At 35.5% G+C, this 25,313-nt stretch overlaps 1 protein-coding gene across 1 annotated transcript in view; it reads left to right on the top strand.

Moving 5' to 3' along the window:
• DICER1 (dicer 1, ribonuclease III) overlaps positions 1-25,313 on the top strand; it is a 66,244-nt gene that overhangs the window by 6,157 nt on the left and 34,774 nt on the right. The window contains 10 exon segments of the mRNA XM_054828710.1: positions 4,452-4,520; positions 10,741-10,806; positions 11,715-11,815; positions 19,477-19,545; positions 19,547-19,669; positions 20,568-20,730; positions 21,161-21,291; positions 21,404-21,538; positions 22,389-22,549; positions 23,938-24,106. Coding sequence (XP_054684685.1) covers positions 19,522-19,545; positions 19,547-19,669; positions 20,568-20,730; positions 21,161-21,291; positions 21,404-21,538; positions 22,389-22,549; positions 23,938-24,106 — 906 coding nt within the window. The 5' untranslated portion in view covers positions 4,452-4,520; positions 10,741-10,806; positions 11,715-11,815; positions 19,477-19,521.

Genomic DNA, 25,313 nt, shown 5'->3' with positions numbered 1-25,313 from the left:
GTGCAAAAAATCTGCTTAAAAATTTAGGACATCTTTTCCAGTTTTCATCAAATGTAGTGTATTCCAAATGTAGAATGTATTCCAAGATAGTAGAATCACAGAATGGTTTGGGTTGGAAAGGACTTTAGAGATCATCTAGTTCCAACCCCCCTGCCATGGGCAGGGACACCCTCCACTAGACCAGGTTGCCCAAAGCCCCATCCAACCTGGCCTTAAACACTTCCAGGGATGGGGCCTCCACAACCTCTCTGGGCAACCTGTTCCAGTGCCTCACCACCCTCACAGTAAAGAATTTCTTCCTAATACCTAATATAAATCTACCTTCTTTCAGCCTAAAGCCATCACCCCTTGTCCTATCACTCCATGCCCTTGTAAGCAGTCCCTCTCCAGCTTTTTTGTAGGCCCCTTCAGGTACTGGAAGGCCGCAATTAGATCTCCCCGGAGCCTTCTCTTCTCCAGGCTGAACAACCCCAACTCTCTCAGCCTGTCTTCATAGGAGAGATGCTCCAGACCTCTGATCAAATATATAATCAAATACAAATCAAAGCCTAACTAACCTAAAAAAAAAAAAAGATGTTTTCCTCTATCCAGTTCTGAAAGTGGTGGGGTGGGGTTTTTGGCGATTATGTGTTCAAGGTCTTGGGTGTACTTTGCGTAGCTTTAAAAGCTCTTGAAGGCAGAGTGGTTGGGCTTCAGTGAGGGAAGGGCAAATCATTGTCCTGATTCAAAAAAACCCAAAACACACCATACCACACACACCCCCCCCCAGCCCTCCCCCAAACAAAACCCAAACCAAAAAGAAACAACTCTCTAGTTTGTTTACCACCACCATGGTAGAGATGTGTAATACTTAATTTGAAATGAAAGCTTTAGGACCCCACACTATCCCCAACAGAAGTCTTCAAATAACTATGTAGGAAGTTGAAATGTAACAAGTTGGACTAGTTGGAAGAGACAAGTCACCTTTATAAATCCGGAAAACTTTAGGTTTTTTTTTTTTTCCCCCAACTTGGGTAAGGTTATGTTTCTCCTCACCCCATAAATTTGTTTTCAGAATAGAACTGGTGGGAGGGAGGGGGGTTTTCCAGTAGGCTAAACTTGGTTTTATGGTAAAAATTGACTGCAGTTTTTGTTAAAACATGTAATTGGATGGTGATAGTATAGTTAAGATACATTAAATTTTTGAGCAGGACTATCCAAAATGTAAGCAACGTGCCTTTCAATGTCAGGAGTTCAGGACTTAGTATGGGCTAAACTTTTGTATCCCATTGGATATATGGGATAAACAATATTTACATGTTTCAATTTACAGGCATTCTTCTAAGAATATTAGTTGAGTATATGTATTTTTTTAAAAGTTTTCATTCTAGGGATATATGATCATGGAGCTACTACTCAATAAATCCTTTTTCCTGTTATGCATCCAAAGTGCACAGACTGTATCTCAGACTGTAGTTTGACATGCACTTTAGATGGCATTTCTGCCTAGAAAGAACATACCTGTGTGTTGCCAGCTAGTGGTATCTGTTGTTAAGCTTTACTTGTACAAGCATTTCTGAAGGTGTGTGGTAAAGTGGATTAAGGAGACTAGTTCATTTAAGAAATAATTTTATTCTGGGTGATTTCTTTATTCTCTTATGGTCTGTCTCTAGATGTGGTCACAGATTACCTGGAAGCAGTTGTGCCAGCCTATGAGAGGGTTGGAGGCAGCATGTAGGTTGAAGAGTGAATAAGAGTGATGCTCTTATATCCATATTAGAAGCATGTTAAGCTATGATCTGGGAGCCTTTATCATACAGTATTTTGTTGCACTGCTGAGTGAAAATGAAAGAAAAGTTAAAATACAAAGTGATTTTCCTGTATTTTCTGTACATCAGAGATACCATATTTCTTCTGATTATTTCAGAAAAGTTGGACTGTACAACCAGACACAGATTTTTATGAGCATATTTGAGAGAGTTCAAATGAAATACCAATCTGGTGGAATTATGGTACGTTAAACGTCTGCATATGCTCTGTGTTTAATCCTACTAGAAGAGGAGTGATAAGGTCACTCTTCTGAATGACAGCTTGCCCGTAAGGGCTTAACACGCTTTTACTTTTTGAATGAACTTCATTGCCTTAGTTTATTAGTCTCAATTTCTCTAAGCTCTTGTCTGTGCAGCAAAGTCAATCTTGTAAAAACAATATACCTTTAAAATTTAATTTCAAAACTATTTTTATATTGCAAGTCTTAAAGGCCTGGACTTATAGCCTGGGATTTTTTTTTTTGTTTTGGGTTGGTTTTTTTCACCAGTTTTACTATGTGTTTGAAATATGTTGAAGTAGGTTGAGTTGTAAATTATGAAAATGGCCATTTTTAATGAGTTGTATGTAGTTATGGAGAAAAGGGAAGTTTTTGAGTGTTGAAATTGTATCCTACCTTCAGTAACTATCTATTCAGTCTTTAAAATGGTAAAAGCTGACTACGTATTTTTCCAAACAATAGTACTTTTGATTTTTGTTGTGCAAGAAAGGTGTTGTAATTCATCTGTTAACTGAAGAGAAGTTAGAGACTTCTTTGTTCAGGTTGAGAAAGCAATGCTGAGGAAGAAGTGGGAAATATTTCAAATCTTCATTGAAAGTTAGGCATGTAATCTGCTTAAATCATTCTGAAAGTCATACCAATCAATTATCTGCTTCTTTAGGCATCTTAGTGCATCTGTTTATGCCTAAGCAAATAAGTTAGCTCACTAACTATAGCTGATAAAAGCAAATTACAATGAAATTGAAAGCCTGTTGTTTTTAGATAAAACTTTATATTATACAAAATAAATATTTATTATAACTTTAAGATACGTTTTGCATTGTTGTAAATTCTTTCCAAATACACCATAACATGTATAATAGGCAGGGCGAAAAATTGTTCTACATAATAGAATTTACCAATTAATAAGCTCAATGATGTAATCACTTGAATGTTAATAATGGCTGTGACCCTACCCTCCTTATCACATGCCGCATTTGATAGTTGCATATCAAGGTGAATAACATCAATGTGGAAGTACTTGTTTCTAAAGAAAACTACAAAACTAAAATAAGTTTCTGATACATACAAGGTTTCTTATGTAACCAACCTTTCTAAGGTTTCCCGATATAAATCAAGATTAAATTAAGGGGTGTTAATGCCTTCAATTTAATCAGCCTTGGTGTATCAGGATGTTATGGTGGAGTACTTTACCTTGAAATGCTTGACTATTTCCCCTGCTTTTAAACCAAATTATTTGCTATCTTAAGACTTCTACTAAGTTGTGGGGGTTTTTTTAAGCAGAAGTATCTCTACTTTTCCAAGACACTGATTGTATTCATGTTTTTTCTGGCTTGCTTCTAGAAACTTGCTCCTCTCCTTTTATTCCCTTATAACTAGATTGAGTTCTTTGTTATTCAAATGCCAGCAGTGTTTCTTCTGATCCTACCTAAAAGGTTACATATTCATTACAGCTGTTCTGCTCTCCATCCCCTTCTATGCTACTTTGTGGATGTCTTCAGAGAGTCTGGATTTGATTGACCTCTGGAGAACTACATAGTCAGTCAGTCTGACCTGGTGGAATTGGTCATCTGCAGGATACTGTGAGGATAAATGAGGGCAAGAAAGTACTCCTAATCCAGTACTCATTGCTAAGTGAAAGTATTGAAGTATTTGCAGACCTGTCCAACAAAAAGGTGTCAAGGAATGTTTCCACAATGTGCCTGCCCTAGAAAGAGTCATAAAATGTCGAACACTGGATTTTCTCAAGTTAGCCCACATTGGAGATCATGTGTGAATCTGTATTTTCTTTTCCCAAATTCAAAATGGTGGACATGTGTTCTACTGCTTATCTGATTCTCCTGTCATCTCCTTGTCTTGTCAATCACCAGGATTTCTGCATTGAATGTACCTGCTTGGCTGTCAGTTTTTTTGCTAGGTCCTAATGTACCCAGAGGAGAAGCTTAGGACACGGAGCAGAAAGGGGAGGTAGACCAGGCTCTGCTGATGCAGCTGTCAGGTAGACCTCACAGAATTTGGCTGCTTTTTTCCTGAAAACTCAGAACCAGTGAAACAGTAACACGTCAGAGTTTTTGCTGATAGTTGCTTGATGTTGGCTGCTTAATATTGCTGCAGTCAAACAACCTGTAAAATGTCTGCTACTATACTCCTGGTAATTAGATGATATTAGGCATAATGATATGTGGTTTGACAACTTCTGTTCTTACCACATCAGTTGTAGTTTGCACAGGAGAGAATTCTTTCTTTTGCTGCTTATTTTCTCTTTTTTGATACTACTATTATTTGATAACAAGTGCTGTGGAGCCTGGTAATTCAGGTGAAGCAAAATCTACAGTGATTTTTTTTTTTAGAAAAGAGGCTCTACTGAAACTAGAATATTTATGTTTTGTCCAGAAAATACAGTTCACAACTGATTGCATTACAGGGCTATATTTTAGTGTTACAGAAGAGAGGAACACCCTTCAACTGATGGCTGTGGACCAGGATCCTGTAGGTATGTCTGTCTTTCCACTGCAGTATTGTGCCAGTTATGCAAGCATGGTCTGGAATTGAAAGAACTGTAGGAACATATTGAGTTGTGCTCAGCAGAAGTGTTAATTGGCAGGTGCAGTACTATATTAACTTAGTTATATTGCTTCCAGAACGCAAACTAGCATCAGAAACCCTCAACTGCATCATGTACAGGGATTTAACTCCTTTAAAGCATTATTTCTCAGCCCTGGGTGGTTTTAGATAATACAGAAAAAGTGGAATTTTTTAGCAATATTCCATTATCTTTCCTTCTAACCTGCTTCAATAATTGAGTGATGCAGTATTCAGTAAACCACAACTGCTTTGATGTCTGGAACCATCCTTTCATTTGCATAGCTGGGAATGCTTTTGCTTATATGCAGAAATAGCTTTCACTCCATTATGAGAAATGAAGGGTAAAAAACTGGCTTATCTCCCCCTCCACCCATTTTTTTTTTTTTAATGGTGGCTTTAGCAAAACAGCTTTTTTCAGTTTTTGAAGCTTTTTTATCATTCAACAACAGGGAGCAACTTGGATACTGGTTGTTGTTTTTTTTAGCATGATTACCCATTACTGTATATGTAATGTGCAGAGTTAGTATAAAAAAATTGGACTAGTGCTGCACTGGACTGAAAAGATTCTTAACTAATGTAGACTTGGCATTAGGCAAAGATACCTATTAATATGCATTCAGAGAAATCTCTCAAGGATACCTATTTTATCTCCAATTATTCTCTTTCATCTTGCATTCATTCTGCTGCTGTGGAAGATTGACGATTGAAGATGGTTCAATCAGGAATGGGTCTGTTTTTTGATTTGCGTCTATGCACTGCAAGTGTTACTGGTGCTTAGCTGCATCAGTATTGGAACTAAGGGACCCTTATGAACAGGTTACTTAACAACTCTAACATGGTAGGCTCTTTATCTGTTTGTGCTATCTTTCACAGTTGATCAGAATGTGAAAAGCTTTTAAAAGAGGGAAAAAAAAGCTTTTAAATTTAAAGCTCAGTCAATGTTTAGACACCTATGATCTCGCGTAATGGGGGGAGGAAGCTATTCCAGATGTATATTATGGGTCTTAAAATATTTTTATTTTTCAAAATTAATCATGATTCAATATTTACTCTTAAACGAAAGACTTCCATGTAAGGCATCTGTTAAAAATAGAGGGTTTTTTTTTTTCTTCAATGAAAACTTTAAGTCATACAGCACAAGGTGAAGTCCTCAAATCTTTGCAAACTGTTCCTGGTTTTGTTACCTATAGTTCCGGACTGAGAATACACAAAGCAAGCATGTCTCATCACGTACTTTTATTTTTTGCCACTTTCTCTCAGATAAGGACTTAAGCTCTCCTATCACTACCTTTTCCCCCGAGTAAATTCTTGAATATATCTGAATCAATTTTAGTATCACGTCAGTTGTTCAACAGTGCTACAAATAATCTGTGATATGAAAAAGCTACATGAAGCTTCTAGCTTTATAGTGTTAAAATGTAATATTTATGGCTTCCTACCAGTTTTAAACCTCAGTATGTAAATCTATGTGCTTTATTGGACAATATTGAAAAGTGAAGATTGATGTATTAAAATGTTAATTGATATAACCTGCTGAAGTCTTATATTAATTTCTTTAACTGTAAAGAATGAAAAGGAATTATCATGTTCTATTCTAAATGCATATATTTACATGGAGGGAAATAACATTATCTATAAAATGCTGTAGCTTTTTAATGTGATGTTCAACTTGGTATGTGTGATCTATGTACCTGCTTCTATGCTGAGGCCTAGCACTTCAGTAGGGTGTAAAAGCCTCTGCCTTGAAGATTGCAGTTCTTTTTAGTTTGACTCAAATTGGAAGCATTAATTACTACTGTCAAGTTAAGGTTACTTTAAGTTTTATAAATAGAAAATTCAAAATACCTGGAATCTATGTGAAGTGCTTCATGGTGCACAAAGTTGTTTTAGTGTTGGTCCATTAGTGCTGCAGGATGCACCGTACTTGTTTTGAGATGATGGTCGCACAGATAATTAACACTGGCCTGGTTTAGTCTCAGCTCTTAAAACAAGAAATGGCTCAACATAAAAGCCTTTTCTGGTTGCTCTGCCCAGTAAGTTGGTTAGCCAGATGTGTAGGTTAAGATACTAAGAATTTCCCTTTCTAATGACCCTTTCCATTCTGGAATTAATTCAGATTATTTTACAATCAGGCATTTTTCTTGCAATTATAACGTGGGAGATCTTGTTCCTCACATCTTGTGTGAGAGCTGTTGCAACACTGTATTCCACAGAGCGTTTTCATCTATACCCTCAGACGTTCTTATATATTCCAAGAAAAAATTGGTGGGCCTATGGAAATGTCTTACCAATGATTCTTTTTATTTTGTTAATAAAATGAAAGAGTCAATGAATTACGTTTTTGTTTGGTTGGTTTTCCCCTCTGGTGTCATATCTCTGGAGATTGGATTCTGTGGCATCTGAGCAGCTTTGAATGTCTTCTAAATTTGGGAGAAAAAACAGTCTCTTTATACTACATATTTTTATGAAGTTAATATTGACTTCATCCCAGCTTCATATAAAAGAAAATTCCAGTAGTGTGCCCGCAAGTGTAGCGTAACTGGTGAGAAACTTCAGTTTTTACGATGACAGATTAGAAACTGCAAAGCCCAAAATGTAATTAGAGAAAATAATGTGCTTACCAGTACATAATACTGCTGTATTTTAAGGTTGCATTAGGATGTTAGTTTGACGTAGTGTTAATAATAAATACATTCTTTTTTGAAAATAAGCCAATTGTTTGTAAACTAATTCTTGGGTGATGTGTAAATTGATATTATGACCAACTACAGGAGACTTGAACTCTCATTTTAGACTTGGTGGAAATTCTAGAGTGTGACTTAAAACCCAAATATCTGCAGGTCTTGCATAATACAATGAATGACTTCAGAGAAAGCCTTTTGTAATGTAGGACTCTTAGTAAATTTGGATGTTCTGGCACAGAGATAACAGAAAACTGTCAAACACCCATGTTTTGGGGAGCTTGACTTTTTGCCACATGGAGAGAAAGGATTTATGTTTATGCAAATAATGGAATTGAAATCCCCACATGGGGTTATATTCAGGGGGCAGCTGCTACTTTTACTTATCATAAGCAAGAATAATTAGTGCTTTGGAACTGTACTTGCCTCACAGCTTGCCCCCAGATTGGGGAAGAGAGAAATCCCTGCCCTAATGTCTGCTTAATTGCCTTCCTGTCGAAAGAGGTAGGTGCCTGAAAGGCTTGAACATAACCTTTAAATAAACTAAATAATCACAAGTAAATAATTTGGTAACCAAGTAAAGGACCAAAAGATAAATAAATTCACAGATATGGTCAGTTATCCATTTTTTGGTGATACTGATATAATAGTATAGTTACCTACATAAATTAGGATCTATAAACTTAGTTGTGATTGTTCTGCGGATTAGTTTTCAAGCAGAAGCTTGAAAAAAATTGAATTAAATATTACATGGAATAATTCTAATTCCTTGGATGCTATGAGCCTTTTGTTTCAGAGTTAGATCTGAGACAATAGAGAGTTTGTACTATGGTTTGTGACTAACTTTATTGTTTATACCATAACAAACAAACAAAAATATTTGAAATATAAGGTTGCTGGAATGACACATGGAAGAGAAGGATGAGTCCTGTTTTATAGTCACCCCTTCCTCCCCCCTCAGCATCTGTGACCAGCTGTAATTATAGAGAGACAGTGTGCCAGCCCAGATGGACTTTTTGCTCCCAGTCATAATGGTAGTTTTTACCTTACCCCTTCTGATGCTGCAGGACTCTGATTCACTATAGAATTCATTTGTATTTACATGAAGATAATTCACTTCATCATAGCTCTATTGTGAGCTTCAGAGTCCAATTGCATAGATCTTCTTGCAAGAGAAGAACTTCATTTTCAGGTTGTTAACAGTTTAAATAATGGTTTAATTAATATTTAATATAATTATTGGGATGGAGGGAAGAGTTGTTTAATTTCAAACTGTAGATGATGTTGAAGAGCAAGACTGTTGATTGTGTTTCAAATTCAGCCTGTTGCCTGTAGCATGTCAGTGGGTCTTTTTCTTCTAAAATTTCAATTCTTATTCTGACAATCTTTTTTAATAGCAACAATTAGGTATCACATTAACATGATTATTTTCAAATACTGAATTACAAAACCAGGAAATAAAATTAAAACCTGTTGAGGTATTCTTCTGTGTACTCTTTGATATATTTGGATACTTGGGTTTTGTATTAGCAAGTGTTTAAGTAGCAAATAGCTGAGATACCCGAAGATCTTGGCTGAGAAGTAACTAGTGGTCACTTGCAGATTGCTAAAGTACTGAAGATTTGCAGAAGCGAGTGTTGTGACACTTCTTGGCTGATGCTCTTGATGTCTTTATAGGAGCTGGGTTTTTTGCTGGTTTTTTTTTTTTTTCATGTTGCTGCTTTATTCTTCGAGTATTTGTGTTTGTGATGTGTCTGGTTAGACACTCCAAATGGCTAGTTATCTTGGAACTCTCACCTTTTACCTTTAGATAAAATATGTGAATATTGAGCTTTTAATAGAAACCTTTAAAAAAAAATGATGGCATTAGTGTTAATAGAAGACATTCTAGAAGTCTAATTTTTAGCAATGTCATTAAGTTTTCCTTTTTGTCCCTTTTACTTTCTTACGCCAAGATCCCCGGTCACTTTGGAGTAAAATGAGATATATGATTTATTTTTTTTTTTAATGTGGTAAAAAAAAAACTTGTCAGATTGGACTCCAATGCTACAGTTGTTAAGTGCTGGAGGGTTGGTTGTGTTACTTGCTGTGGTAACCCCTAGCTGTGTCCATTGTTCGGCCAGGATCCTTGGCAAGCTGCGGATGCCTTTGGCCTGCAGAGGAGTAGGGAAGGATCCCATTGCCCCACCGCCTGCTACTGCAACAGGCTTTTGTCTAAGGGGGTGCACCAACACCATTTAGATGCTAATGTGATATAAGCTTGCTGTTTTGTACTAGAACTTGACTGCATCTCAGGAATGTGGCCTGTCTGGTTTTATATTGGCTTCGGCATTAAAAGGGCCTACTGTAATTCATGTCTGCCAGTCGATTAAAGCAGCAGTCTTATGGTTTATGGCTTTGATGTGCCAAAGGAAATTGTTGGGGTTTGTGGAGAATTACATACTTTTTTTGTGTTCTCCCAGATCTTACCTGCTGATCAGTATACTTTTGTTTGCCATCTATGATTAGGGAATAAAGTAAATTTGCTGCGTGAAGCCATAGATGCCATTAGCTTTACTGACAGAGTTGAACCTTTTTGGGGTGTTTTGGGGTTTTTTCTTTTTTTTTTTTTTTTCCTATTCATGTTTGTTATATGGTGGGGTAACGAAGTGCTATATTGTTCCTTTCTGCTTTTCTTGCAAATATAAAATGGAGTATATTTCTGCATTTTTATGGGAGGTGTGACAGTTTTCTGTTGTTCAGCTATTTTCTGATTCAGTGGAATACATATTCTGGCTCATGTTTTAGAGGTGCTGAATAAGTGAATAACCTAGGCGTAACAGGGACATGTTATAATAAATTTAAATTCTAGTCGCTGCATCTTAGCACCAATTTTCTATGTTTTGTGCAGGAAAAAAGAATATGTGTATGGTGCAAACATGAATTTAAAAAGTAGCCCTGGGAATAAAATTTTTGTAGGTCTGTTTTGTACGTGAATGCAGTACTTGTCAGATTTTCTGTGCTGCACTCCCTACATATTCTTGTTGTAAAATAAAGCAATAACTGTTTGTTTATTTTGTTTTCTTGAAACATACATTCTTTGCCATATTCTTTTTTTAAAATGTGTTGAATGATAATTTTCTTCAGGATTTCATTACTGTATTAGGTGAAACATGCATGGAGGGAGCACAGGGGAGGAAAATGGTAAATCTAGCTCGATTCAGCAAGCAATTACTTTAGCAGATAAAACAAAATATGCAAATATCTCCTGAGCACTCTAAGGCTGATCTTTCAGACACTGTCTGTATCTCTAGCCAAAAAAGGACATATGATAATTAGATTTTGAAGGACCATGTGCTGTTGTTACAGAGCTAAATATTAAAATGCAAGAAAGCAGACTACCACATGGCACAATTGATTTTTATGGCAGTTCATGTTAAAATGCTCTCTTTTTATATTGCCTTTTAGGTTACCTAGGGTGAAACAAAATTACAGGCTTGGAGACTCTGGAAAAGCTCAGCATCAGCATTTGAGGTAAAAATGAACATACTGAAGTAATCTTGGGAGTGTCCTTGTTAACTTTATGGAACTGATTGGAGTAGAAATTTTTGTCAAGATCCATTTTGCATTTAAGTTTTCAGTATTGATTTAAAAAAAATTTACTTTGGAATCTTTCTTTTTAGGTCTGGGAAAACTCAAACTTTAGGTGAATGCATCGTGTAAATATTTTTGAGCTTTGAGAGCATTGTAGATCTGCTTAGATATGGTACTTTAAGTTGTAGTTTTATAGAATGGCTAATATAACTATGAAATTCTTTGTCATGAATTTCTATCTTTGCTAATTTTGCTTGTATAGCTAAATTATTTTTATGCAAATCGCCATCTTAATTGCACAAGATTTTTAATTTTATTAAAAAACCTGTGTTAATGTATTTAGGAAGAAATGATTGTTGCTTTTTCAAGAGTTTACTGTATTATTTGTGACTTCAAATTGGAATACTTTAAAGAAGTTTGAATTCTATTTTTTTAACATTTGACTCAACTGAAACGAAAATACATGTGCATGGAAAAAGCAGTACAATTGTACAGAACATAGTAAAAATTATGTAAAACGTACTACTACTATATTTCTCACATGAACCAGTTATTAGCATTAATCATAGTAACCTGTTAAATAGCATTAGGGAAGTACACTTTACTTGCACATTTAAACTACCAGAAATTAGCTTTTAAATCACTCTTAAATTTTTGTTTCTAATACTAAACTAAACTAATTCATGTTCAGGATGGACTTTTAACTTGCTGACAGAAGATGAACTATTTTATTGTAGGGTTGACACATTTAAATGTTTATAAGCAACAGAATTGCCACAATTAACTCTGCTATTGTTCCATTTTCAAACTTTTTATAGTTCATAGGTTTTGTTGTTGTTGTTTTTAAGAGCCGAAGCTTGCAAATTATGTGATTAATCTACAAGCTGATACCATGATGTCAAAATGCAGTTCAGGAAGCATAAACACAGAGACTGCAGAAATTAAAACGGTAAGACTATGCTTTGTAGTATGGGAGAAGTAAGTTTTTATGTATCACTTCAATATATTCTTCTATTTTATATTTGAAGCTTCTTCAGGACCATCAAGTACAGTAACTTCCGTGTGTGAGGTTACAGAAATTTACTGTGAGTTTCTTTGGAAAGAATAATGAAAGTAGCTACTTTATTTTATCCATAAATAGTTAGATACAGCAATGGCATAGATAAAAAAAGATGTTTGTTACGAAACACATTCTTTGATATTTCTTATGAAGTTGAATATGATTAGAAATGTATTCATTTTTTAAACTGTATGTGTTTATATTTAAATAGTGTGGAATTTGTATTCGAATGTGGTTGTGTTGGTGAAATACAATCAATAAAAAAAAGTGGGAAGAGGGGAGACAGGAAGGATTGGAATTAGAATTGAATTTATACATTGTTGCAGATAGGAGATACAAAGTAAATGGCAGGTAAATTGTTAAGGCCTTAATTTCATTAGTATGCTTCAGTTTGAATTACGAGTTCAGCAAAAGCAGGAAAAGAGCCTATCCAATTAAAGCTACGTAGAAGAAAAATTGATAATGTCATTTGATAACATAGTGAAGACAGAAGTGTATCTAGTTTCACTGGTCCTAGCCTTGCCTTGCATCTTGGGTGCCATACGCTTCACGTTTTAACTTTTGTCCTCTGTGTTAAGGAGGCAAAAGAAGAAGAATCTGCATAGCACCAATTCTGCACCACTGATTGAACAACTATATAGTTAGGGCTGTTGCACAGGGCCTTATATACATTGTTTTAAAAAACAAAAGTTTATTCCAGAATCTCTCTGCATGTCTGTTATTTGTTAAAGGAGAAATATCCCCTTTCTGAACGTACATTCTGAATTCCTTATGTACTGGTATCACTATAGATATGCTAGAAAACTGATGTTTGTTTTCACGTTTTATTTCTGTACTGGCAAATGCCCTACAGCCCACATATGCTGATAGGTAGTGGTATAATCCTTTTGCTTTAGAGACTGTTGCAATGTCAGCAGCATAACTTTGCTGGTGTGATCTGTGTGTTGCTGGCTCTGTTGATAGAGCTAGAATAATTGCAGCAGAAAGTGTTTATTAGGCTTTTGCCTCAAATCCAGGTTTGGTTATGCTGGTGGCTGAACATTGGATGAAGGACTTAGGGGGTTGTGCGTTTTCCTAAGTCTGCTAAGTGTCATGTTGTACTCCATTTCTTTCCTATATACAGATGTTTAGGAGGAGTCTGCCAGGAATTCCGGCTGTTAACTATACTGTTTTGCTTGTAGAAATTCTTCAGAAGCAACTCATTCAAATGTAGAGCCTCAATGTAATCTTCATTTAATAAGCTCTTTAATGAAACCTTTCTGAACAGCAGAAAATAGCCTTTGCTGCTTTAGCATGTCTTGGTATGCTATTAGAGACCAGCGTTCTGCTTGTGCTGTTAGATTGGTTCTGTATCAGAGAAATAAAACAAATAAAATTCTTCCATTTCAAGATGAACGTTCACAATTAATATGGGTGATTGTGCTAGGGGAACCAGGGAAGCTGATTCTCATAGGAATGTACTTACATTTGAGCTTTGTAAACATTTATGCATTCTGTTTGCCCTCCTTGAAAGGGAACAGGTCTGAAATATGATTTTTTTTTCTTTTCCCCTTTAAGAATATTGTAAGACCAAATATAAAAACTGCCGTTAGGCAATGCATGTGGTATGAAGGTCTTTAAAGGAGAACAGATATGGAGTGTCTCGTGCGGCTGTGTTGTATGTTAAAGATAGCATAATATAAAAGAGATTTCTGATTCATTATTGAATAATATTGTTTGACAATATTTCCTTACTTTAGACCTTTTGGCCAAATAATGTTGTTTACAAACTTTGAATTTTGAGCTGGGAGCAGAAATCTCGATGCTTAATTTTTAAAGTATCCTAGGTATTGACTGATAAATGAAGGGGAAAAAAACCTTTTCCCATGAAAATGAAACCTTTTCTTTTGTTTGAGATGTTTGAGTTTTGGGTGCTTTTTTTTTTTCCAAATAAAAACTGCGTGTGCTTGTCTTGCGCATTTTTAAGTTCTCGCAAAGAACTGAAGTTACAGGAGTAATATTCACAAAATACGCTTTTGTGATGCTTTTGGGCTATCATAGGAAAAGTCAACTACTTCTAAAACGTATACTTTTAAGTACAGGTTTAGAAACTAGATGATGTAGGAATCTTGTATGTTGATCTTCACTTGGGCAAAACCAATTCTTGCCACTAAATGCTTGTAGCGTAAGTAGAAGTCGCTTTACTGCAGACTTCTGCAGTAGTTGGTATGGAACATCTTCAGTGAATATTTTACATTTTGAAAATGAATATAAATATTAATTTACTACTCTATATTTTATATTCGTAACTTTTTTCCATTTTTCTTTTTATTTGTTCCTCCATTACCCAAGTAAGAATTTTCTGTGTTGGATCTTTCAGTAAGCTAATGATTCATGTAACATTCAAACACAAAACTTACTCTAAAGAATGCAATATTCAGACTTTTTAGGTGTTCGTGTAAGAGAATATTCAAACACCAAGATTCTATTCGTATTTTTTGTATAGATTGTGGTTCACTTACTTTAAAGTGGATTTTCCATCCCTTGAGGCTAACTTTTTCTTTCTGGATGAGAGTGTTTTTAGAGAATAAATTTAGACACTCCTGGACAAAGATGAAAACCTATAACATTAGAAATAATTTTTGTATCACAAGGATTATATTGGGTACAAATTTACAAATCAACGTTAGTGAAGAAAGCAGATGAAATACATTGCATATGGCACTAATAAATGTTTGTTGTTAATAGGAGATAGTTGTAGTTTTGCATTAACTTGGTATGAATATAACACATACTATGCACACAAATGGGGGTAAAAACTTGAAGTCCCTAGGGCTCTAGTCTCTTCTCTGTTTACTTCAGAGTGTCAGTCAATTAATGTTTTTAACAGTCCTTGGAGCAGGACTAAATCCAGGATTTTCTCATTCCAAGTGAGTGCCCTACTTGATTTGGCTTGTATTTGTTAGGGCAGTAAACCTTAAATTTTTTGTGCACCAAGAGACTGCTTCAACTTGGGTATAGTCCTGTGACTCAAAAACTTACACCACAGTTCCAGAATTGTTGTAGACTGGAAGAAACTGCTATTAAATTGTCCTTAAACTTGCTGGCTGTTCATTCCCAACCTCGTGCTATTCTGAAATACAGTTCTGTATTTAAATAATAGAACAAGAGGTTAGTTTCAGCTCTGCAATTCACTGTTCACATAAATGTGCATTAAAGAAAGAACATAAAGTTGTGTGTTTTGCTCTTGAAACTGTCAAGATTGATAGCCATAGAACTGAACCTTTCAGTATTATTTTAGTAGAACAGATATGCTTGGGTGCTGTGCTCCTTTATCCAGCTTCTGTAACCTAGTTTAAAGCCACAGGAAGCAGGACTTGTTTCGTATGTTTCTCCCTCCAAATTCAGCTTCAGCAAGTTCTTACAGTTTCTTGTTCTATGAATTCTGAAAATAATGCAGTGGATAAAGATTGAACATCTTAGCAAGTATCTTTATTACTCACACTGGCTGATCAGGTCTAGTTTGGTTTTCTTTTTCTGCTTCCCTGTTAGCTAGTTTCAGTTAGCTAGGCTCAGTTCTGTCCACAAATTCTGAACACATGTACTTAATCTCAAATGTTTTCAATTTATAACTACTTCTTCAAGTAGATGTGTTTTTTCCCCTTTGTATTTCTAGATGGTCCTGTACTGCTTTTCTTTTACTGAAGAATTTGATATTTTTCCTTGCTATTGAAATAGAGACTTAGAATGATACAATCACTTCATTATTCTGGCTTACTCCTGTAATAACATTGACATTGATCTTGTCAGATCTTATATACTTGCAATACACATGAAGGCCAGGACCAGGAAACTTTAGTATAGCAGAAGTAGCCCTTACGGTTTAGGGAAGAGAATTTTTTCCTTCTACCTGAGTTAGCATACATTGGGAGGGAATTTAAGCTATTTCAAGTGTGTTCTGCCTCATGTGAGCATAACTCTGTTTTGCTAATTAATCATGCAGTTTATCACAGCTAAATTCTTTTGGGTTTTTTTGGTATTATTACAGGGTAATAATGGTATGGTTAACAGTAGCAAGCAATACTGTTTTGCTTGTGCTTACTTTTCAAGTTACAAATGTGCATGTACTTCTTCCTTCGCACTTCAAAGGGGTTTTTTTGAGAATGCTTTTTGATCTCAGTGACATGATTTTACTTTAGGACAGGTCTTTCATGAAGATACACAGAAACCAAAATTGTGGTTAGAGTGTATGTTGTTTCACAGCTCCTCCAGATCAAGCTGTAACCATACATAAACATAAATCCCCTTGCTTCTTGCAGTGGGGTAGCTAATCTAGTATCATTGTCACAAAGTGCGTAGCAAAGGACAAATGCTTATTTGTGAGTATTAGATCCTATGTTTGTTTTTTATTAGCAGCCTTCTTAAATAAGGTTGGTTTTATTTCCTTAATTCCCTCCTGGTGATGTGATGTAGCTGTTTTATATGTTCCCCAAGTTGTATTTATGATTCAGAAAAACAGAAAATAGGCAGAATAATAAACAAAGAGGAAGCACTGCTGATCTGAAGTGATTTATAAAACTGAAGTTGCTAGGCTTAGATACAAGAACGATTGGGGAATTGGCATTAGCTTTTACTATGCAAAAGGTTTGTTTTTTTCCCCAGGTCCCGTCTAGCCTTGAGCAATTATGATGACTGTGATGAGGTCTCATTTTAAACAAAGCAAACACTAATTGTGTTTCCACATGAGTTGCTGTATGTAAGTAGAGAAACATGCCTGAGACCATTTTGATGAAATATTGTAGTCATGATAAAGACTTCTGTGTTCTTCAAAGGATTTTTTTGTATGTGTTACCAACTACCATGACACTCATTGGAATATAAAAAGAGAAGCTAGATATATTAAAAGGGAGTTTCATCTGTAAGTCTGGGGGGCGCAGTCAGGGATGGCACACCTTTGCCTACATTTTCTCCCTTCTACTCTGCTCTTATACACCTAAGCTGTCCATTTATACAAAAGCTTCACTAAGTTAGCAGCGCTCAGAGTTTCGAGATGCTTTCTACCAGTGGCTGGGGAAGATTGTGTATTATGTTACTGTCCTTGCCACGTGACTGATTTAATTTGATTAGTCACATACTGATTAACATCAGTACATTTGATGTGCAAATGCTCACTAAATCAGAATGTCAAGGATGATCATCTTTGCTACGTGCAACTGTATAATACCTACACATCTTTACTGCTGGTTGTTTCCCATCACCCAGAGCTGTGGAGGCCCAGTGGAGGAACAGCCATGAAGCCACTAGATCCAAAGAGAGGTTGAACCAAAACATCTTTTAGTTGTGCCAGATTTGAATGCTCTATAAAGTTATTAGTTGAATTGTTAGAACAGAACCTGCATGTGCATGTGTGCATTATTTGAAACATATAAAAACAATTTTAAAATCTACAGGACTCTTTTTGTATTATAACTGAAATGAATAATGATGTGTTACTGATTTTATGATGTGCATAGACTGTGTTGTTTCCTGTTTGCAGCTAAATAAAGCAATATCTTATTGATTCATTTTATCTGTTTAGAGAATCTGAAAGACTCAGGCTGAAACAGTAGCTTAGGTTACAGGACTGAAAAAGTAAATGAGAAAATCTAGATGAGTTTAAGATTTATTCAAAAGCAACAAGAAAAAAAATCAGATAAAATGTCAAGAGCATTCTTTAGTATGTCCTATGAAAATGTACATTTCTGCAGTTTTCTCACCCTGACAGTTTCTCTGAAGCTTAAATTAAAATATCAGACAAGATTCCAGCAATATCAACACAGTTCGCTTAGTAAAGAAATACTGGTTTTGATGGAGGGGAAAGTACATTGCTGAGCCAAAGACCAAGAAGTTACGTTTACCCTTTTGCTAAGTAGCATTTACTACTTCAAAAGAGAAATAATTCTTCATAATGGAATAGAACAATGTTACTTCAACTTAACCACACTGTCCTTCAGGACTCCCCTAATTCCTTTGGAAAAAAACTGAGACAAAGCATTTTCTCAGATGACTTTCTATGAAGTGGCATTACTTCTGCAAGAGGAGTGATCACATAATTCAATGTATTGCCTTCTCTTTATTTTACAAGATATACCTGAGATGGAAAACTAGAGTGAATTGGTTTGATCTTTTTTGCCAGAGCTTCCCATAGTTATTTAATATTAGTTAAGTTAGAATATAAGTCAGTGTTTAGACATGATCCAAACTTAACTTGTAATATTGCAAACTTAAAAATGTGAATATACAACAAAGAGCTACAGTGTTTTATTAGTTGAAGACTATGGTAAATAAAAATTCATCTTGGTACAAAAATAAATGAATACTTTTTTTTTAAATTGTACTGCTTTATTTGTAATCTTTCAAAGCAGTTATTCTTCATAACCATTAGTGGCTAATATTTTCTATTAGATGCCATTTCATACTTTTCTCAGTTTTTTTCACCCCTACTGCACATTTGCAAAACTTAACTTTTCCATTATATAGAAAAGTAAGGACATGTCTATGCAATAGGATGATAATTAGCTTTTCCTCATGTATTTCTAATACATGATTAAATTTGAAACAATTGGCAGTTTTATGCATTTCTCATTCTAAGATTGATGCTAAAATGAATATAAAGTATCTAGGAATTTTGAGGAAAACAAACTTTTGAAAATACTGTTTTGTTGAGTAGAGTATGGCCCTACTCAGGTTCCCTGGGCAAGATACAGTTGATCTTTTTTTTTTTTTTTAACCTTGATCATTCCTGACAGATATCAAACATTTTAAAAACCCTCCAGTGATGAGGACTTCATAGTCTTAGTAGGACAGTGTTTTCCAGTGTGTAAATGTCATCAAGTTGTGAATGGTTTGTTTGTTTATCAATTAGAATATCTTTCTGGAAATTGGTGGTTAACCTGATAAGGGTCCTTTTCTCCATTAGTCTTTATCAGAGTCATCAGCAATTATTTATAATACTTTTGCCAGTTGCTTAAACAGATAACCTTATCAGAATATGTTGATTTGGAAATACTGACTTTCTTGTGTAGTTCCTGTTCTTTTCCCGCTGATTAGAATAAAGTTCCTTCTTTGTGTGTATATAAAGCTTTGACTGGTCATAGGGACTTTTTGGTTGGAAAGAGAAATGGAAAATGTGATACTTATGCCTGTACTCTAGAAAATCAATCTTTTTTTTCTTTCCTGAAGTAAAGCTAAACCAGCTTTATTTTCTAAAATTTGTTCCTAAAGATATTTTAAATGGGATTCTGTCAGAACATAAATGGGACTTTATTCTGAAATGTACGTGTGTAGATCCAAATGCGTAGAATGAGCTTTGCCCCATAAAGTACAGTTCCTTTTGAATTTCTTTGATACTTTGATAAACACACATCTTTAAGTGGAAGAGTGCCTGTAAATTTAAAATTAATTTTCTGCTGAAAATGCTATGAGATTTAGCACTTACTGGAAGTAAAATCAAGTAATGTCCTTGAAATAATTTTTCTCTTTTTGCTTTATATTGTGACTGTATGTAATACTATTTCTTTCTGTTTTCATAGTAGGCTGTGCTGGAACAAAAATGCAATGAAAGAAACACTGGATGAATGAATGAAAAGCCCTGCTTTGCAATCCCTCAGCATGGCGGGACTGCAGCTCATGACCCCTGCTTCCTCCCCAATGGGTCCATTTTTTGGACTACCATGGCAACAAGAAGCAATTCATGATAACATTTACACGCCAAGAAAATATCAGGTACTGGTGATAATACAGTAATGTCAGAAAAAAGTACGATTAAATCTATTAACTTAATAGAAAAAGAACCAGAGTAGCTGGACAATGTGCAGTGTTGCACACAGTCTAGGCTTGTCTCTCTCATAGCTCCACCTGTTGGGAGTTAATTATGCATCTCTTTTTCTTGAGCTTGACTGTTCTACATTCGTAATATCCCCTCTTCTCCATTTGCTCTAACGAGCAGAACAACTTTTAAGCTGAGTATTTTCTTGCTGCTTTCTGCAAAATGCTATTAGGGACAAATACAGTAAACATTATGCTGTGCAACTGGATTGTATGCATACAACCACGTCTCCTTCCCCCTCTGACCTTCAAAACCGTGATTTTTGGTTCACATACTGGTCGAAGCAGCTCAGTAATGTCAGAAAACCCCATTAGAGCGCTGATTTTAATTTTGTTAAGGAAAGCTGTATCTGAGCTCCAGAATTTTAGTTCTGTCTGCACTGCAGAGGTGTCTGAAAGCTAGCATTTGGTTAGTATTACTGAAAAGCTTAGATTACTGTGAACTAATATACCTGCTTATTTGGCTGAATTGATGTAATGGTTAGATTTAAAAGGTGTGGTTTCTTTCTTCACACAATGTATCTAGCAACAGAATCATCTATTAAAATGATATAGTTAGAAAGCTACTTAAAATAGCGGCAAATTGTGATACTAAAAGACTACATATAGTGTGTATTAATATTTTTTGAAAGATTGTGACAGTACACTGTTATGAAAGAGATGTGTCAATTCAGTGGCACTGGAAAGATCTGTAGAGATACTGCTCACTTTGTAGTATTTGTCACTTGTGTTATTTTTTGTCAGCTTTTTCACTGCATAGCTGTAAGTAAGGACATCATTATTTTTTTAAAACTAGGTTGAACTGCTTGAAGCAGCTTTGGATCATAATACAATAGTCTGCTTAAACACTGGCTCAGGGAAGACTTTTATTGCAGTACTACTCACTAAAGAGCTGTCCTATCAGATCAGGGGAGATTTCAACAAAAATGGAAAAAGAACTGTGTTCTTGGTCAACTCAGGTAAGAAGAAAATTTTACTAAGTTCCTAAACGTGCAGCTAATATTTCCATGGAATATTCCATAATAGAAGTTGTATGAAAGCAAAGTTGGGAGAAACTGTCGCATAAAGTCTTCAACAGCAAGGATGCTAAATCAATTGAAGAATGTGATACCTTTCATCTTTTACTTAAGAGCCATGTAATACGACCTGTTTATGACATCTTCTGTTTCCTGGTTTAAAATTAAGACATTGAGTGCAATTTAGTTCCCAGTCTGTTTCCTTGCTGTCGTTTTACATGAAGACACTTGCCATCTATGCCTGGTTTAACATTAGTCTAAGCTAAAGATTGTGTTATGAAACATGCTGCTAGGTAATATGACACGCATCTTGAAAATGAATATGTGAAAAGACCTTTATGTGACTGAGGTTTTTTGTATTTTTTTTCTTAAGCAAATCAAGTTGCTCAACAAGTGTCAGCTGTCAGGACACATTCAGATCTTAAAGTGGGAGAGTATTCAAGTTTAGAGATAACTGAATCGTGGACAAAAGAGAAGTGGAGTCAGGAATTCTCTAAGCATCAGGTAATGTGTTACGTATAAACTATAAATATAAGCAGAACCTACACTAAGGCTTGATCAGATGCTTGCACTTTTCTTATACTGACACTTATTTTTTCCCCCGCTTTCAATCTAGGTTCTGGTTATGACATGTCATGTTGCTTTGACTGTTTTGAGAAATGAGTATTTATCCCTGTCAAATATTAATCTTCTGGTGTTTGATGAGTGCCATCTTGCAATCCAGGATCACCCATACCGTGAAATTATGAAGGTGGGTTTCCATTGCATGAATGTTTTAATACTCGCTTGAGGAGGATGAGTCAGGTGGGAGGGCTGGAGAAGTGGGAACCATTTAAGGCACCTTTTGCTACCAAGGAAAAATACCAGTAGAACCATATTTTAAGCATGTTCTGACACTGTGAAATTACTGTAATGAATTAAGACTTCAGTGATATTACAAGATAGAAAAATAGTTTATTTACTGTATTTTACGGTGGGGATTAAAGAAAAATCTGGTATTAACAGAGAAGAGAATTTATGGAATTAGGGGAATTTTGTAAGTTTATTGATAAAATACCTGAGTTTGGGAATGGGATGTACTAATCAGTTTTTATTATTGCTTAAATAGTGATTTCTAAAGATGTTTGTAGGGCCATTTTGGGATATTCTTGGCTGCACATGGTATTTGGCTTATACAGTATGAGAAACCTGTGTAATAGATATCTTTCCAAATCTCTCTTCAAGTTTAACCAGAGCATGTGTCTTATATTTTATTTTTTTTTAGATGATACTTTAGTTTTCACATGGTGTGGGAGTATCATGATATGAGTGGTGTAAATGTGGCAAGGGTATTCTTTGCAATGCTAACTGTTTATTTCTTTATATTTTCCACATTGTAAATATTTACCTTTAAAGATGATTGCTGTTAAATGTTACTCAATTTCTAGTTTAACTTCTAGCCAGTAGAATAGAAAATATTCATTCGTGTTTGGTTCCTTTTCCAACACCTGCTATTGAAATACTAGTTTTTCAATTGAGCATCTAAGTTTGCAGTCTGCTAGGTTGATAGTAGATTTGCAGGATAACTGTCCTAAGGTACTTCATTCTCTTTTACTTCACAGATCTGTGAGGATTATCCATCATGTCCTCGAATCTTGGGATTAACAGCTTCCATTTTAAATGGGAAATGTGATCCTGCTGAGTTAGAGGAGAAGATCCAGAAACTGGAGAAAATTTTGAAGAGCAATGCTGAAACTGCAACTGATTTGGTGGTCTTAGACAGGTATGTTGTACATTGTGGCTGCTAAATTGATGCCTGCATGTTCATTTTGCATAGAGGAGTAAACCAGTAGAAATACTTTCCCTTTTAAATTTTAGGGAAGTTTCTGTGTATGGGATGCCATTTCTTTTATTTGGAGTGGGGAGGGAATGTCAAATTGCTTTTTTAGTAATCGGTGTTAAAGCGTACATCTTTCCTTAAAGTTAAGTACAAAGGCTGATTGGCCCTGATATTCAGAGATTTTCTGTAGTTGTTAAAAAAACAAACCAAAAAAACCCCAACAAAACAACTAAAAAAACCCCCCAATGAACCATAAAACAAAACCCCAAAACCCAAACAAACCAAAAATACCAACCAACCCAAACAAAAAATCCCAATGCACCACCAACCTAGAAAATTCACATTCCACAACACTTGAACTTGTAAAATGCACTCTTATGTTTGGAGAGTAACTGATTAGTGTTCAGTGTATGCCATAATGTTGCTATTTAATTTAGAAAAATGTTGCAACATCCACAGGGCAAGATGTTCTTAATGCCAGAAAAGGTGTATGGTTTTTGGTTTTGTTTCTTCAAATGAGTGGTCTGGGTTTAGAGGCTGATGAAAGACAGAGGGAGATGAGAGGAAGTAGTAAAAACAATGTTTAAATAGCAGAGCCAAGTGCATGTTTTACTTTGTGTTCTTACAGAATGTAGAATCCTGTGAATGTTGTTTAAAATAAAGGTGGTGATAACATGATGATTTGTTGCAGAGGAAAATTAGTGTGAAATGATTCATATGTAGCGTATGTTCTTGCCCCAGCTGTACTGAGGTGTATGAACTGAGTTTCAGACAAAGTCCAAGATGCTTATTTCATGTTCTGGAACAAGTGTTTCGTGGATGTGGTTTTTAAATGCATTTTTGTGAACTTGTATGAACCATTTGCATTTAAGAACTTGTTGCTCATATTTCTGCCGTTCAAGAACAGTAATTACTTTACTTGTTTAAGTGTATACGATCCACATAATGTAAACTTAGGTCTATTTGTTTGGCATATCTAAAGAGTACACTTTGGAAAACCAAAACTGAATTTACTTGACCACCATCTTCAAAACACTTTGCCTTAAATTTTCCAATATTTGAAATGAAGATAGTGACATTAACCTCCTTTTTAAGGGAGCATTGTAGAAAGAACAGTATTTTAGAATGAAGTAGTTTAATTTGAACTGGTGGAGGTTTTTTACTTTAAAGTATTTAACTGTGTAACCATCCATTGTTATTAGTTCATGGAGGGGAAAGAAATATACTTGGATACACTTCATGTTGCTGTTATTTGCTGTGTAACCTTAACAGGCTGAAATAGCTCTGACTTTCAGAAGCTGTGTTTAACTTGATCTTTGCCCTCAATTAAGATATACTTCTCAGCCATGTGAGATTGTTGTAGACTGTGGACCATATACTGACAAAAGTGGGTTGTATGGAAGATTATTGAAGGAAGTGGATGAAGCGCTTGCTTTTCTAAATGACTGCAACATATCTGTACATTCAAAAGAAAGAGATTCTACATTAATTTCTAAGCAGGTAAGGACGTTAAGCTATGTGAAAAACCTGGGAATAGAAATCTTACTACTGTTTTTCTTTGCCATGTATGTTACATTAATGAAACTTCATAAGCTAGCCAGCCTTGAGTATCTGAGCAAAAAGACTACTGATTTTTTGCACTAACAGTGCAGGTCTTTTCATAAATGAGTGTGGCTTGAATGTCAACCGTTGATTAGAACTTCATGTGGTTTGAGAATCTTGTATTCAGATTTGCTTAAGGCAGTAAAATAATTCTGCACCCTGTTGTTGTGGGTCCTAATTTCTGAAGTGAAGAATTTGACATCTTTGCAATCTCCCGTGACCTTTGAATAGTTCAGTACAGAAGACGAACGAATGCCTCAGGAAGTATTTGGAAAAACTGTACCCAGGTGTATTAAAAGATGATAAAGTAAGAATTCAGGCAAAAAATCCAGCCATAGATCTAAAATTTCTACAATTTATCTTAGAACAATATTGGGCTAGTGCCACGCCTTGCTGCAATGGAATTTGAGCCTCAAGTTTGCCCCTGACTTTATATGAGTTTGCCCCTATGTTGTCATGCAAGATAGCAGAGAAGAGTCCAGAAGATATGCTGTATTGAGCAGGGACCTGTCACATGAGGGATCTGAGGTCCAGACAGCTTTTTTCCCTCTTGGGCTTTCTGGTTTGGAATTGCCTCCTGAGGTACAGCTATGTAGGTATGTAAGTCTTTGTTAAACAAAGAAGCCAGTAGTGAGTCACATTTCTATAATAGTCGCTGAGGAAGTTGAAGAACGTATTTCTTTTTTCAGCCCAAAGTATTTCAGTTTCCTTTAACATTCTTAGAAACCCAGCAAGCTGATGCTGTCCAGAAAAAGATTATTTGGGCCAGAGGGAAGGTTGATACCTAAGACAGCCTGTCACAGCTGTATGGGAAAAGGAAGTCCTGGTTACTTTTGTGCTAAACTTAATGTAACAGGCAAAAATATATAGGGAATGCTGGAAGTGGAGACAATCACCAGGATTTGCATAGTCAAGAAGAGTGGATTAACTGCTTCTAATGCATGTCACCTTCTGCACTTGTTTTCTCATCCAGTAGTTCTCCAAGAAGATGGAGGCACCCATATTAAGAAAATCAGTTTTCAGCCTGAGGTGCCTTTTTGTCTTGGCACTGGAGAGCATTAAGCCTCTATGTGCAGTTACAATTAGTTTAGATAAATTTTTCCCT

Source organism: Grus americana, chromosome 5 (assembly GCF_028858705.1).
Source record: "Grus americana isolate bGruAme1 chromosome 5, bGruAme1.mat, whole genome shotgun sequence".
Lineage (NCBI taxonomy): Eukaryota > Metazoa > Chordata > Aves > Gruiformes > Gruidae > Grus > Grus americana.
The sequence above is the reverse complement of the archived record's forward strand: the minus strand, read 5'-3'. Positions and strand labels throughout refer to the sequence as shown.